At 39.0% G+C, this 15,837-nt stretch overlaps 1 protein-coding gene across 2 annotated transcripts in view; it reads right to left on the bottom strand.

Moving 5' to 3' along the window:
* Positions 1–518: 518 nt before the first annotated feature.
* The window catches only part of atp2a3 (ATPase sarcoplasmic/endoplasmic reticulum Ca2+ transporting 3), a 60,202-nt gene continuing 44,883 nt past the window's right edge, over positions 519–15,837 (bottom strand). Inside the window, exons 11-22 of one of the 2 annotated variants that reach the window (XM_081366441.1) lie at positions 15,520–15,651; positions 11,294–11,410; positions 10,168–10,386; positions 9,535–9,870; positions 7,385–7,605; positions 7,096–7,298; positions 6,404–6,489; positions 5,784–5,917; positions 5,212–5,329; positions 3,948–4,065; positions 3,754–3,782; positions 519–3,452 (exon numbers count right to left, since the gene is read on the bottom strand). In XM_081366441.1, coding sequence (XP_081222567.1) covers positions 3,778–3,782; positions 3,948–4,065; positions 5,212–5,329; positions 5,784–5,917; positions 6,404–6,489; positions 7,096–7,298; positions 7,385–7,605; positions 9,535–9,870; positions 10,168–10,386; positions 11,294–11,410; positions 15,520–15,651 — 1,689 coding nt within the window. In that variant the 3' untranslated portion in view covers positions 519–3,452; positions 3,754–3,777. The remainder of the gene's footprint in view (positions 3,453–3,753; positions 3,783–3,947; positions 4,066–5,211; positions 5,330–5,783; positions 5,918–6,403; positions 6,490–7,095; positions 7,299–7,384; positions 7,606–9,534; positions 9,871–10,167; positions 10,387–11,293; positions 11,411–15,519; positions 15,652–15,837) is intronic. The other variant, XM_081366440.1, reaches the window with a different exon arrangement.

Below are 15,837 nucleotides of genomic sequence, written 5' to 3'. Positions count from 1 at the left end.
ATTGCAATCAGGTGAGCTTAGAAACATACTGCCTCAATGAGGGTTGTCTGAGTACACCCACCCACCGTATCTCCATGGCTTTGCTGTTTCTCACTGCCAGACTTCATTATGTGGAGATCTTCTCTGGTTCCTCCAAATCCTCTCTCGACTGTACAAGCGGACTAACCGTTTCTCTCAAACCCTACAGTATATCCGTCTAGCATTTCTCTGAGGGACGGTTGGCGTTGCTGAATTGCTTGATGAACGGTGGAGAACTATGAGAAAAGGCTACTTGAAGTTGAACTTATTTAAATAATTCTATAAAATCATTCAGAATCCCACTGAGTCTATGTAGAATGACAGGTTCGAATGTGACAATGTGAGGTGAGGTGTTGTTGAATAGAGCAAAAGACCAGTAAGTTATGACATTAGTGTCACCTGGTGGTAGCTAGTGTTCATTGCAGCCACAAATCCAGACTGCAGATACAGTAAAGGGGTCTGGAAGCGCAAAAAAAGAAAGCAGAACAACAGCGTCGAAATAAATTATAAGATAAATAATCTTTATTTGACATGTCTTTCATATATATAAAATTATGTATCCACAATTAATATTACCAAGGCGTTTACAGAGAATTCTTTCTCAGTAGTGGGTGCAAAGCTCCAGCCGGTTTGTGCGCAGGCAGAAAGACAAGACAGCTGTCCAGAACGAACGGATCATCTCAGGACCACTGTGCTCGAGAGCGAATGGAGGGAAACGTTACCACAATCTTTTCTTCGCTTTTCTGATTGTCAGCCTTTCGAAAGTGTTCGTTACAAACAATCAACTACGTTTCAGAATGAAAACATTCAGTATTGTTTGGTGAAAACGGTATGTAGCAGAAGCACGAACAAAAGGAGTTTGTAAATGGAATTGAAAAAGATTTACAAAGTGGACGTCCAACTTTCTGCATAACACACAGACATTTAATATCTCTGGAGGCACATGTACCCACACCAAGCCCTTCATAAGCCAGTATTGACTACTGGACGTCACTGTGTAAACCACACGCTGTTCCTTTACCAGAACAATCAAACAAACAAAACAGAAAAACTAAAAGTCCTCAGACATTCAAACCCATTTATAGTTGCAAAAATGATCATTAGTACAATTATTTTTATTTTACAACTCCTAAGCTAAATTGAAAAGACACAGAAACCCCTGCAACCTTTAAAAACAAACGGTAACAATGAATAAACAAACTACTATTCTACAAAATATTCTCCATCTTCAGTTACTTGAATGCAGAGAGAGAAAAAAAAAAAGAGTTTTGGACTGTTTTCTTCCGGGTGGTGATGTTTCATTTAAGTCATTATTAAAAAATTAAATATACTGTATAGGTTATTAATTACAGTAACAAGGTTCCATGCAATCAGGTATTTCAATTTTTTTCTTCTGTACAGAGTTCAAGAGATCAGTAGTTATTAGCAAGGCTGTACAAGCCAACACTTTCTATTGGCGCAGATGCTAGTGTGATGAATATGAGCGGCCTTACTGCCTCGTGTCAATACGCTGACCCTAAAGTTAAATGGTAATACGTTACCATTGGAATAGCTACAGGTGTGAGACACAGAGCTTGCCTGTTTTAAATAGCATTTACATCACTCACATTTATTACTGGCAAAACGGATGATTCTAGACTGCGACGAAACGATGCTCACGCCATCATAGCTAACAAGCGGACACAGACTCTTCACACTGCGGTTTTACCACGGCAAGCATAATGACACCAGGCACAGGCGTAGTTGGTTTGCCAATTTGTCTGAAAACAGCACACCAGCATTTCCCAACAGATCGATGAAGGCATATCATACCCTTAACAGCAAAACTGACAAACTAAACCACCTGGGTTCTTTCAGTCAAATACATTATTATTACTTTATTTAAAACAAAAACAAAAAAGAAAGAAAAAGTAGCAGAATTCATCAAGATTGCAAGAAAAGCACTAGCGGTAAAGAGTCCTCCGTCTGCGGACATGTTCGGCAAGCATGTAAGACCCACTGCGTAAAGGATGTTTGTGTGTTCATGATGACGACGATTTCAAACTCAACCAAAATGTAGAATATGGAGGACGAAAAACAAGAGCAAATGGAAAAAAGCCATTTGGCAGCATACAGTATTAAAGGATGAAAAGGTCCAGCTAAGGACTGCAGATGTTAAACGGCTGTGATTACTGTGATTTACTCGGATAAGACGGTACAGGGAACTGAAGAAGCGAGTGAAAGTACATTCAAGTGAGAGCCCTTCACTCCATAATGTGTTTGTGTCTGTGTGTTGGAGTGAGTCAGATAATGTTAAACAAGCAATGCTGTGGACCTCGTCTGCCCTTCACGTCAATGAACAAATCCCTTCCTTTCCTCCTCTTCCCTTTCAGAATATTCAAAACCTGCCATTGATATTAATACTTACAGCATGTGACAGGCCGCTCCATGTTTGGATCGATTTACTTGCAGCAGAAAGTTACTAGTGTTCAACTGGAGTTCACTCTACAGAACAGAGGAGGTGAAGAGGAGGACAACTCTGGGATCCATCAATTCACATGCTCACTTTGTGTTTACAAATTAAAGAATATGAATATTCAATATGAAAGAAGAACAACAAAAAAAAGGACTGTTTTGAAATATTTTACAGCTAAAATTAAGTCCTGGGCCTATTATTAAAAAATCTGCTGCCAGGTTTAGCCTTGTGTAAACAGTTATATAAAGGAAATGTATAGCTAAGAGAAGGACCTCTCAGCACTGAAGGTGGCAACCCTGTATGTAAAGAAGAGAGAAAGGAGAGAGAAAAAGAGAAACTGGAGATGGCCACTTAAAGAAACTGGCCATTCTGTCCAAACATTCAACGTTAAAAGACGCCCATGGTGCCATCTTCATCCTCTCTTTTTCAATTTCAGTCTCTTTACATTGTTTACAGTTTATTGTTTTGCTGTGGCCAAATTATGTTTCATCGTCCCCCTTTGAATTTAACCCGTAATACCCAAATGCTTAACCTCAAACCTCCTTTCTTCTCCCTCAAGTGCACCAGTAACTGCCATACTATGTACAGAAAGTGTTTAAAGCTAAAAAGCAAGATTAAAGAAAACAAACAGTCACACAACCGACATGATTGAATTAGGCCCATGCACATGCCAGCACACACACACACACACACACACAGACCTAATGTCTCGCTTTCTTACAAACACACACACACACGCACACACAGAGTAACAAACTACAAGCCCTGCTTGTTTTAGTGGTGGCTGGACATGCAGCGGAGACACGGGAGGACTGATGATGAGGAGTCTGATGACGCGTGTGTGAATGTGTGCGCATGGGGTGCAGTCTTAAAAGATCAGAGGAAATAGGCAGGTGGGTGCGTGTGTTCATGTGTATATGGAGGAAGTTGTCCTAGAATTTCAGCTGCCGACTCTTCCTGTACCTTTCCTCCTCTTCACCTGCAAAAGGCCAAAATGAGAGAGAGAGAGAGAGAGAGAGAGAGAGAGAGAGAGAGAGAGAGAGAGAGAGAGAGAGAGAGAGAGAGAGAGAGAGAGAGAGAGAGAGAGAGAGAGAGAGAGAGAGAGAGAGAGAGAGAGAGAGAGAGAGAGAGAGAGAGAGAGAGAGAGAGAGAGAGAGAGAGAGAGAGAGAGAGAGAGAGAGAGAGAGAGAGAGTGTGAGTTTTTATAATGCCTTCAGGAAATTAAGACCAAAAGAATAAAGGTGATTTTGAAATGGACAGGCCATAGTTAAAGAAAATACCTTTTTAAAGATGAGAGGAGAAAGTTAAACTGCCGTAGGAGAAACAGATTAGAAGAAAAAAACAATAAATGACAGAGTCAATATAAAAGAGACAGAAGCATTGACTGGAATATTATGAACATTCATATCAAGGACAGCGACAACAATTTAGCCACACAAAAAGAGGGAAGCATGTTCCTGTAAACAGGCTATACCTTCTAAGTGGTGGCGGGAGATATACTTGAGTGCCTCATCCAATAGGATGACAGGAATTGAGATCTTGAGGACTACAATCCATTGGGAATAATGCAGTGGAGTTACCTGGAAGATCAACTGGGAAACACAAGATAAGACAAAATGAGAAGCATAACATGCAGGGATGCAATCTCATCAGGTGTGCAACAGAGGCCAAAGAGGCAACCCGGGGGCATATCCCAGCTTTAAAATGTGCAGTTACAGTCAGTTTTATCAAAGAAAACTTTAGGATGAAACATGGCACTCTTTTGAATTAAAAAGGCTTTATTATCAGACGGCTACATACAAAAAAATCTTTACAAAAAACTCTCCAACGCGTTTGGACCCATGCCTTCCGCAAGGAGAGCAACACAACAAACTCAACAACACATGCATGCAATTTCATTCATTAAGACATCTGATTAGTTAACAGTAGTCATGCGATCAACATCTCTTTGCGGCATTAAACATTCACCAATACATTTCCAAAGTCAGAAACTTACATTGCACTACATTGGACTTTGTTTACAGTCAGTTTTAGATGAAGATATAGGGGGAACAACTCACCACATTTTTATTTATTTTTTTAAATCTCTACTTCAGTTGTTCTGGAACTGATTTAATATGACTACACAATACAACTACTACTAATAGCAGTTAATTTATTATTATTATTAAAAGTAACAACAATAACAATTATTATTATTGCTTTTATTGTTTTTAAAATATATGAAATATTATTTTTTTTTATTTTATTTTAATAAATTACAAAAATGATAACAAACATTATTACTATAATACTAGGCTATTGAACTGTAGAGGAAAAAAAAGGTATTTAATAATAATAATAGTTATTATTTTGCAGTACAAAAGTAAAACAATGTTAATGTTTTTGGCTGTCTTAATTTCTTTGCTTTCAAACGTTAAACCATAGAACGTTTATTTTAAGAAAAAACGCAGCCTCTCTTTTGCTGACAATAGATTTAGAAATTATAGTATAAATGTAGTAAATGATTAATGATTGTTTAAATGAGTTAATGATTCTCATTTTTGGGTGAACATTCCCTTTAAATGCTTAAATATGAACTAGTCTTCATGTCTCCTATTAATCTTTAGGGCTTTTTTTTAGGTTTATTCCACTAGGTGTTTTTGAGGTTCAATCCATCATGTGTACCATTATATAATATATTAAATCTAACTCTATAGTGACAGAAAAAGAGATATTTCCAATATATAAGGACTCACCGGTAGAGGCTCCACATACAGGATGAGGAAGTGTAGAGACAAGGAAAGGATTATGGCTCCCAGCAGCCATATATTCACCCAGGGTGGCATCCTCAGCAGAGACTGATTCTCTGACAGGCTGAATGAGAGAAGAGTTGGTATAAATAAGTTATTGAAGACCCAGGGTACTCTCTGAGACCAAGTAGTCATTTAGGTTATGCTCACATTAAAAAAATGACATAATGCACTTAAGGAGGAACAGTCCTCCTGAGCAACCAGGCTGTAAATGCCTTGATAAAGGCCACAATCTTTAAGGAACCAACCCAAATTTTTAACCACCAGTCTAAGCCACTAATATTATATTGAAGTGAGAAGAATGGAAGTAGCAAAAATGACAACAATAACATACAAAATATATAAAACAATAACAACAAAAAAGATTTATTTGAAGAAAATGAACTTGAGAGCTGTTACAGACCCAGCACTACTCAACCGAGCTCATGAGACATCTAAAGTGTGCTTTAAAGAAACTACTTAGACATATTGAAAGAACACAGTTGATGCAATGCCATCACCATGGCTGCAGATCTTACCTGTTAAGAGAGTTGAACATCTCTATGGTAACAAGCACAGAGAGAGCCATGGTGGTGGGGTAACGTGACTCAAAGACCTCACAGTTAATGCCCTCAAACATGGGGTTGTCTTCTGTACACTGCATGAAGTGGCGCTACAGATGAGAAAAAAAAAAACAAAAACAAAAAAAAAACAGTAATATTAGCACCACTAGCCATCTTGAAGATCTTTAGCTACATTTCAAATGGTGATCTTCAAGTGTTTGTTTTCTTAGTTTCACAGTGGCTATTACAGAATGGCTGTGTTTCAGTACATCTAATAATAACAGATGCAACATTTATAAAGACAGGAAATCATTTGACCCATTGATGGCAGTCATTGTGACCTCTGAAGGGCTTAGTTACGAAATTAAGACTCATTAGCATTGCAATATTACGGTTGTTCTGCAAAATAATAATAATAACAATTATTAGAATTATTACTATTATTATTATTAATAAATACTTATGTTTTACTATACAGTTCAATAGTATTATTAAAAACAATAATAATTGTTATTAATAATTATAAATGAACTACTATTAGTTCAGAGGTCAAACATAAACATAATGTACAGTATAGGGTCTCACTGTTGACTCACCAGCTGATAAAAGGACACCTGTGGCCCTTCCTCATCATACAAATACCACCAGGTAGCAGCACTGACAGTGCCTAGACCCACATATCCTAGAAAAACAAGAGTAAAAGCTTGTTAATTGGTTAACGGTAAGTTCCCTTACTCTATATAGTGGAAATCTGTAATAGATCTAATGGGACATTTCACATAATTTTACAGTAAAATACTTTTTAAGCTTTTGGAACTGAAATAGAAGAAGTCATCCTATAATATAATGTACAGTGAAAAACTGTAAATTGACATTCCCAGAATTTTCTGTTTTCATTGAAGGTTTCAATAACGCTTTCTTATGATGTTTATTGCATTATTTTAGTGTCATGTGAGTGACCATGATGCCGTTTTGTATTTGTGTGCATGACACCGTGGCATCTTCTTTTTACCTCAGTGGAAAAGCTGAACTATGATTTATAATGTGGCTTTCTCTTTACCACAAGTGTTTTTAAGGTTTTGTCAGTATATTATAAATGTAAAAAATAAATTGTAATAATTTGGTATATTAACATTACTTCAGTTAACATATATATAGATTTTTTTTTTTTCTTACAGTGTAGAGCTGATTTACAGTTTTCAGGAAAAATCTGTAGGTGAACTAATGTGGCAAAAACAAAATGTCAATAATATTAGATTCTATGAAATAACCAAGATATTGGGCTAACCTCCGATGGCCAGGTATCTGAAGAAGAGCCAGCCGGAGATAAGAGGCTCCTTAGGATTTCGGGGGGGCTTGTCCATGATGTCCAGGTCAGGGGGATTGAAGCCTAGGGCAGTGGCTGGCAGACCATCCGTTACCAGGTTCACCCACAACAGCTGGACAGGGATCAAAGCCTCAGGCAGGCCAAGGATGGCTGTCAGGAAAATACTGTGAGAGGGGGAAAAACGGGAACTTGCATGAGTGTAAATGTGGTTGGGATACTGAAGCACTAAACAAATCAGGCTCTCACTCACCACACCACCTCTCCCACGTTGGAGGAGATGAGGTAACGGATAAACTGCTTCATGTTGTTGTAGATGGCTCGTCCCTCCTCCACTGCGGCCACGATGGTGGAGAAGTTATCATCAGAGAGCACCATCTCGGAGGCGGACTTGGCTACAGCGGTGCCTGAGCCCATGGCGATGCCAATTTCAGCCTTTTTTAAGGCAGGGGCATCATTCACGCCATCTCCAGTCTGAAAGTGAGATGGGAGGAAGGAACAGAGTGAAGGATAAGGCTTAGTGGGTACTCATGGGCTTTTCACACAACACTTAACATTTGCTAAGCCCTAAGCTCCACTTATAAACCGTGACTGACCCGCTGGATAAACTGAATTGTGGCATATCATCAGATAAGCTTATGCTCTATTCTAATGCACCTCTACGAAGGTTCAGTGTGTTGGATAATTTCTGTATAATTCAGTAAAAGCTATACAAGGAATGTATGTATTTTTTTTCCCCAAATCTTAAAACAAATCTGCATGCTAAGGATTAAACAAAGTGTCAGCCGTCTTTCCCGAAGGAAAATGTATAACATCAGAAATAAATAAATAATTTTATTCAGCAATGATGCATTAAATTAATCAAAAGTAACAGTAAAAACATTTACAAAATTATAAAAGATTTAAATAAAAGATTAACTTCATATTCTTCAAAGATTCTTGTGGAAAATAATGCATCGTGGTAAGTTGTAACCACAGAAATATTAAACATTTTCAACATTGATAATAATAATAAGAAGAAATGTTTCTTGAGCACCAAATCATATCAGAATGATTTCTGAAGGGTCTTGTGACACTGATGACTGGAGTAATGATGATGAAAATCAGCTTTGTCATCATAGGATTTACATTTTAAAATACATTAAAATAGGAAACAGCTATTTTAAATTGCAATCATATTTCACAGTATTATTGATTTTACTGTATTTCTGAACAAATAAATGCAAACTAGCTGAGCATGAGAGTAACATTAATCATGTTACTATGTAATTTAACTATTTAAAGAGCAATAAAATTAAAATGTTTGAAATGTCACACTTCATTCCAGAAAACAAATAATATTCACAAAATTTTTGCCACATAATGAATACGTTTTACTGTTGTTCTAGAAACATCCAATTCACTTCTATGGTATGTTCTGTAAAGCTTGTCTGAGTTAGCAACAGTAACCAAAAGGGGGTGGAGCTTATCAAAGGGTCAATTTAAAGTATATTAGCTTATACGGTGGATTAAAGTAAAGATTTAATCCACACTGAGCTGAGAGAACTAATGATCAAAAGGTAAAGTTTATTCACTCTTAGGTAAAAGCGTATTACAGGCTGGGGATTAAACAGGAGACAAGTAGAAGATGAGGAAATCTTTTTTTCTTCTGAAAGAAGCAAAGCAGCCTCTGTCATGCACACTGATGTCTGGGAAATACCTCAAGTCCCTAAACGATAAACAGACACATGCTGAGCTGAAGCTGGGGGCGACAGCGTGTGAACAGGAAGAGCACAGACATGCTCTCATAACTCCAGCAGGGAAAATCAGCGTAAAATACAAGGCTGTCTGTCTCTGAGAGATGTACAGTAGGTGCTGCAGTATATTATTGCTAAGAGACTGGAGAGAAGAATCAGAGACTTCATCCTTCTTATGATCCCAGATTGTATGATTGTCACCTTCAATCGTATTAACAGCCCAAGTCTGTGACAACAATGATCACATGCTGTAATTGGTGGTGGTAATGAAACATTTTATTTTACTCAAACTAAATGTATAGCAATTAGATTTTACAATAATATTAAATGTAAGGTTAATGCCTAATAATTCCTGGTCTCATGTTAATTTGAATTAAAAAGGTTTGAGTGTAGGGCCTAAAATTAACTTTTTCCACACTAATTGGTGGGTGAATTGAGAAAATGTACTGGCCATGATAGTGTACTTACAGTACATCCGGAAGGTCAGACTATCGTTCTTACATGTTCTTATTATGTTGTATGTTGTAGCTCCTAATAAAGTAACCAATTGATGACTGACTTTCACTTTTTTCGCCAATATTTGGCGGTTGGCAAATGTTTATTTCGGACTCTCTTTTGGTGTTTTGAGGACCTCTTGTGAAACCAGCCACTAACCACTATATCTCACCATCGCTGTGATCTCATCAAAGGACTGTAGATAAGCAACAATCTTTGACTTGTGTGCAGGCTCGACACGGGCGAAGCACCGTGCTCTTTTCACAGCCTCTCGCTGGGCCTCTGGAGTCAGGTCATCGAACTCTCTACCCGTGTAGGCCCTTCCTTCCACATCTTCATCCTCTTTGAAAATGCCGATGCGTCTGCAAATGGCCACGGCGGTGCCCTTGTTGTCCCCGGTGATCATGATGACACGTATACCGGCCTTACTGCACAGCTTCACTGAGCCAATCACCTCCTTTCTAGGCGGATCCAACATCCCCACACAGCCAACGAAGGTGAGATTTGACTAAACAGATGAGCAAATTTTGCATGTAATCCAAGACATATAAATTTACATGTACAGTGGCATGAGACTTAATCCACATGCAAAATGTATGAACAAAAGCAATACCAGAAAAAGAAGTGGAATCTACAAACAAAAATATATAATTTTTATGTGTGTGTGTGTATATATATATATATGGAACTGTTATATTTTTTGTGTCACTGTACATTATAGTATACATAACGAAAAACTATTGTGGTAAAACATCAAGTGTACAGATGTGTATAAAGATTTTACACAACATCCAAAGTCTCTCACCTCATACTCTGAGAACTTGACAGCGTTTTCCAGGTCCATTTTGTCATCAGGAGGAGGAGCGTCTCGTGTGGCCAAAGCCAAGCAGCGCAGCGTGTCTCTGCCTGACCCCCAGTCTCTAATAGTGCTCATCAGCTCCTCCTTCACTGCCATGGTCAACGGGACACGGTCTTTACCAACACGCACAAACTGACAACGGTCAATCACGCTCTCTGGAGCACCCTACATACAGAAAGAATGAAAGGAGAACCAGGTGTGATGCAAAGTTTACTGAAGGTATTTATAGATGTCCGATGTTCAGTGTTGGGGGGTAACGCAAGTTACGTAATCAGATTACTTTTTTAAAAGTAATGCATTACTTCTAAATGTACAACAAAATATTTGAGTTATGTTTTCAAATAAGTAACTCAAGTAACTTTGTTTTCCCAATTATTGACTGGCAGGCTATCCCATCCCCATTTTGAGAGAAATCAGGAGTGATTTATTCATCTAACTTGCACAAAAACATTCAGTGTAACTCAAAATTAATAAAAACATTGAAATACAAAGTCAGAATATTATGCAAATCTGCAATAGTTAAATACAATAAAACAAACCTACTTTATGTATTTAATCTCACTTTTTAACCAATGTCTTTGCTGCTGACTTTCGATGATCCAATTCAACTGACTTTCGATGATCCAATTCAGCTATACTAAAGCAAAATTAACTTTGCATAAACATCACATTTGTGTTTTTTTTTTTATTGCTGAGGAGTGTTTAACTTTCTTCTCCTGCATCCTATTTGTCTGCAATCCAGAATGGCAGCACAGCTGAAAGGTTTGTTTGAGGAGCACCCTCTACTGTACAGATGTGAATTTGCATTTCCTTTTGCATTTGCACCTTTGGTGCGAAAGGGCCTTTATATTTGCCAAACATAGAACCTTTTTTTTATTTTATTGAAACACAAAAAAGCAAGATCAGCCCAGATGAGAGAAACTAACACAAAAATAATGTAATGCATTACTTTCCATAAAAAGTAACTAAGTAAATACTTTAGGGAGTAATGCAATATTGTAAAGCATTGCTTTTTAAAAGTAATTTTCCCCAAAACTGCCACTGTTTTTGGATGTGTTTAAGCTAGCAATACCTTGACAAACATCTTGCTCTGAGAGTTTGAGCCATTGGGAGTGCAGTACACAGACATGGACTTCCTGTCTCTGGAAAACTCCAGAGTGAATTTTTTCTGCATGAGTTTTCTGATAATCTAGGGGGAAGAAGGAAAGAAAAAGAGATTAAGAGAGAATGAGAGATGTTACATTAAACAGAAGTGAAACACTCTCTGCTATCAGTGTGCATGTATGTTGGGTAAGATGCCCTGCACTCTCTCAGCTGTTTTCTAGGGTTGCCTTCAGACATCACTGTTTTTAGTCAGCAGTCAAGCCCAGGTGGTTGGAGAAGAGTCTCATACACAATAACTGACAGACTCTTTGCAACACTGCATTAGTTTTCTCAAAAAGTGTTTAGACTTTAATTACAGTAGCAACAAAAAATTTCAAAATATGTTTGAAAGTAACTGCAGGGTTAAACAATTAGGCATCCCTGCATATAACTTTTTATTTAAAAAAAGTACACAACATTTAATGAAAAAGCATTCAAAAGTTTTGGAGTTGGTATGATATTTTAATGTGTTTAAAAGACATCTCTTATACTCACAAAGGCTACATTTATTTAATAAGAATACAGTTAATAGTAATATTGTGAAATATTAGTACAATTCAAAATAACAGTTTTCTATTTTTATATATTTGAATTTATTCCTGTGATGGAAAAGCTGAATTTTCAGTTGCAATTACTCTTGAAACATTTCTTAATTGCATAATATTTTTGTAGAAACTATGATACATTTTTGCAGATATTTTGATGAATAGAAAGTTAAATAGAAAGTTCAAATAAACAGCATTTATTTGAAATAGAAATATTTTGCATTAATAATTTTACTGTAACTTTTGCACAATTTAATGTGTCCTTGCTGAATAAAAGTATTAATTTCTTAAAAAAAAAAAAATCTTACTGACCCCAAACTTTTGAATTGTAGTGTACATATTTCTACCACAAATAAAAATATATTTTGCTAAAAAATAGAAACTGATCATCCCCCATAATTTTCTGTTATGTATTCACTTTTGAAAATAAATAAATAAAATTAAATAACAACAAAAAAATCTGCAAGAGAAACATTCAGTGATGCAAGAGCATCATTTTGCCACTAGGTGGAAACCACCTCCATCACACGAGAACAGAGAGCATTTACACTGACCTACCTACTTACTCTGTTGCTGTCTCTGTCTGTGGCTCTGTTTTATATTGGGATCAGATGATCTACTCAGTCATTCTACAGATGTTTAGATAAGGCATGCATGTGTGAGAGAAAACCAGTGTCTCCCATTTCCAGCTTATCTGAGAACACGACGTCATTCCTCAGCAGGTTTCCTGTGTTCTCAATCCTCAAAAAAAAAAACATCTAACTCCCTATTACATCAATTAATGCGCCCATCCAACCATCTGACATCTTTGAAAGTTTACCACCAATATGTAGAGACAGAAGAAATGTCTCTTTTTTGTTTCCATAGGGCAGTGAAGTTTTGGATCAGAGTGGAAAGTTTAGATAACCAGGCGAGTGTATGAAGAGGTTATCTAAATATTATGCTTTTCCTCTGGGAGTCTGTGTGACTAAGTTTCTTTTTTTGGAGAGAAGAAGGATTAAGGGGTCAGCAGAATAAAGAAAGTGGTGCTGGTCATTCACTCTTTCAGAGAAAAATGATCCCCGTAGGGAAAAAGGAGAGGGGGATCAAGACTAGTCCACTGTTTCAATGTTTTTATTTTGTCCCAGTGGTCTTTCACATCATACTTACACCAATTGGCATGCGTGCATAAAGTTTAACAACTTGTGTGAGTGTTTGTGTGTTAGAGACATTTCCCATCATGTTTTCAGGGTTTTAGTGAAAATCATTGTTTATATGCAAGAGAAACACGCGCACACGCACACATATTTGTGCTGTCATTGAATTAAAAAAACGTATCTAATTAAATCGCACATTTTTCTGTAATTGCTATCATTCACACCTAACATTAACGTTTTTTATATAGATTTTTATGTTGTAATAATTTGAAAGCTATCAATGTTAACATTTATTAGGCTTTAAAAAATATAACATTTAATTTAAGTGAACTTAAAAAAATCTTCACATAAATCAGGAGTATTTTGTAATAAATGCCACATACCTGTGCCCTTCAATATATCAGGACTCAATTTTCCTATTGGCCCAGTCAGAACGGTTCAGATTCCCTTTCGATACAGTTCACACTTGCTTCAGTTTCTGACGCTTATTGGGAAAACTCAGTTTTCTCCGAATACTGAAGCCTGATTGGTTCACGCCTTTCAGCCCGCCAAAAAGGGCAGGGCCGATTGCCTATTTAAGTCGTGCTGAAAGCCATTTTCGTGAAAATGTTTCTCCTTCAAGCGCGATGATAATCTTGCTGACTCCGAAGAGAAGAAAGAAGCCTTCTGCTCGCCCTAGAACAAGCCTGAAGCAGGGTATTAAAGGCGCTTTCACACTTGCAACTCCCTCAGCGTTTCTCCCCTGCAGCCATCCAGAAATTACTCAGAGCAAATTTCACGATCTAAAAGAGCAAATTCAAGCACCGTTTGCTTCAAAATGACGCGCCATGAGTGTGGCTCATAGAGGGCTCCTCTGCATCCCTCGGATGAACACACTGAGTGCATAACTTGCCTGGGACACGCCCACGCTGAGGTTGCACTCATGGAGACCAACTGCTCTTGCACGGGCGAGCATGGGTCTCGCACTGCTGTGCTCTGGGACCGCTTTCTTTAAAGCGAGCAACCTGCCTTGCACGCTCTCCCATTGTCTTCCCTGCTCGAGCAGAGACGGAAGAAACAGTGGAGCCGCGGGGCGGAGCAACCAGACTGTAGTTAGCTTATGTCGGCCCAGCGCCCACGTGCTTCACTCTCCCCTCAGCATGACGATTCACAAGTGCTCTTCACCCGCGAAGACCAGCACCCCTCACTTTGTGCAAGCGGCATGGTTTCTTTTGGCGGCTCCGAGGAGGGCTTTGACGACAGTATGTCGCTAGCTGCTTCTGAGGCAGAGGACTGGGTGAACTCTGGCGATGACTCCACCCCCGGCCTCTAAAAGAGACAGACACAGCCAGGCCTCAGCAGGACTCGAAGCTTATCAGCGTCCTTACAAAGGCTGTAGAAGAGTTGGGCTTAAAGTGGTCAACCCCAGAGGAGCCTGCCCGCAGCTGCCTCTGCCTGCCCACTGCCCTCGGCTGGAAGACCAAGGTGGCCCATCCCTCTAAGCCGTGCAGAGCTAAGCCAGAGCGTAAGCCGCGAGTGGCCAAGCTGGATCCGGGTGGCTTTGTGGAGTGGATGGCTTTGTGGAGCCTTTTACAGCAGCCCAGAAGTTGTCGCAGGCAATGTGCCACTTCCTGCCAAGGCGGGCCAGTTCTTCCTCTGCCTCGAGTCACCCTAAGACATTGTCAACTCAGCAGCGCGCCGAGCCGGCTCCCGCAACTGCTCAACCCCAGGCCGAGGCGGAATCCAAGGTGAGGCAGCGCTTCCACCCAGCTAAGCGCTACCCGTTTCCCAGGAAATCGCTCCATCTATATCAGTTTGGGTTAGAACCATGCTTAGTGGAGACTCCATCCCCAAGTGGTCCGCATGATCTGAAGCATTTTTGGGCAAGCAGATGTGGACTGCTTTGCATCAAAAGAGAACTCCTACTGCCCGATGTTCTTCGCAAAGGAGAAGGCACATTAGCCAACAGGTGGCCTCCTCTGCAATAGGAATGAGCAGTGCGTAGCTTGCTAATGCTACTGCGCCTACATGAGATGCAACGCTGCCGCTCCTCAGTCAAAAAATTCTGATGAAAATGGCTTTCAGCGTGACATAAATAGGCTGTCGGCCCCACCCTTTTCAGCGGGCTGAAAGGCCATTTGTCTATGCAGGTGCAACAGCAGCAGGTTTATTAGGCTGCTGTCACTTTAAGACCTGCCACACATGATGCGGATCTGACACGCATCCCATTTTCTCACAATTCTACGCTAATTTCAGACTTCATTTAACTCATTTAACTGTGCTTGCAAGGATACTCGACAGAATGGACATGTCTTCATTTCTTTTAAATATCCTGTCTTGCACCACTGACCAAACTTTATGAGCTCTAATGTTTCTTCTGAAGCTTCAAATATCTATCGCTCCATTTATCGTTTTTCATCATGAACTCTCCTGTTATGTTCTCTTTTATTGCAGTCTTTCTCATATCCTGGTGCACACTATGGCTCCCTTCTTACCAAGTTACAAGCTGCAGCTCGGTCCACTTTGCTAAGTCCAGAGAGATCCGTTTTAAACACGTTCATCTTCTCAACCAGCGTTGTGAGCGCAGTTTCCGTGGCCTCGCCCACTTTCTCGTACACTCCTTTAGCCTGCGGGACAGCATAAGCACAAACAACATGAAGTATATGGCACTTGCATAATCATTAAAACATAAGACTAGAGTCATGCACTCACTTCAGAAATGATTGGTACTGTGCACTTTAAATGTTGCATGAAAGCAATGGACCATACGAGTACAGTACAGTACAGTAACAAAGAAATAAAACTTCATCTAA

The sequence above is a fragment of the Scardinius erythrophthalmus genome (genome assembly GCF_964197995.2).
Source record: "Scardinius erythrophthalmus genome assembly, chromosome: 5".
Classification (NCBI taxonomy): domain Eukaryota; kingdom Metazoa; phylum Chordata; class Actinopteri; order Cypriniformes; family Leuciscidae; genus Scardinius; species Scardinius erythrophthalmus.
This window is presented reverse-complemented; position numbering and strand designations above follow the sequence as displayed.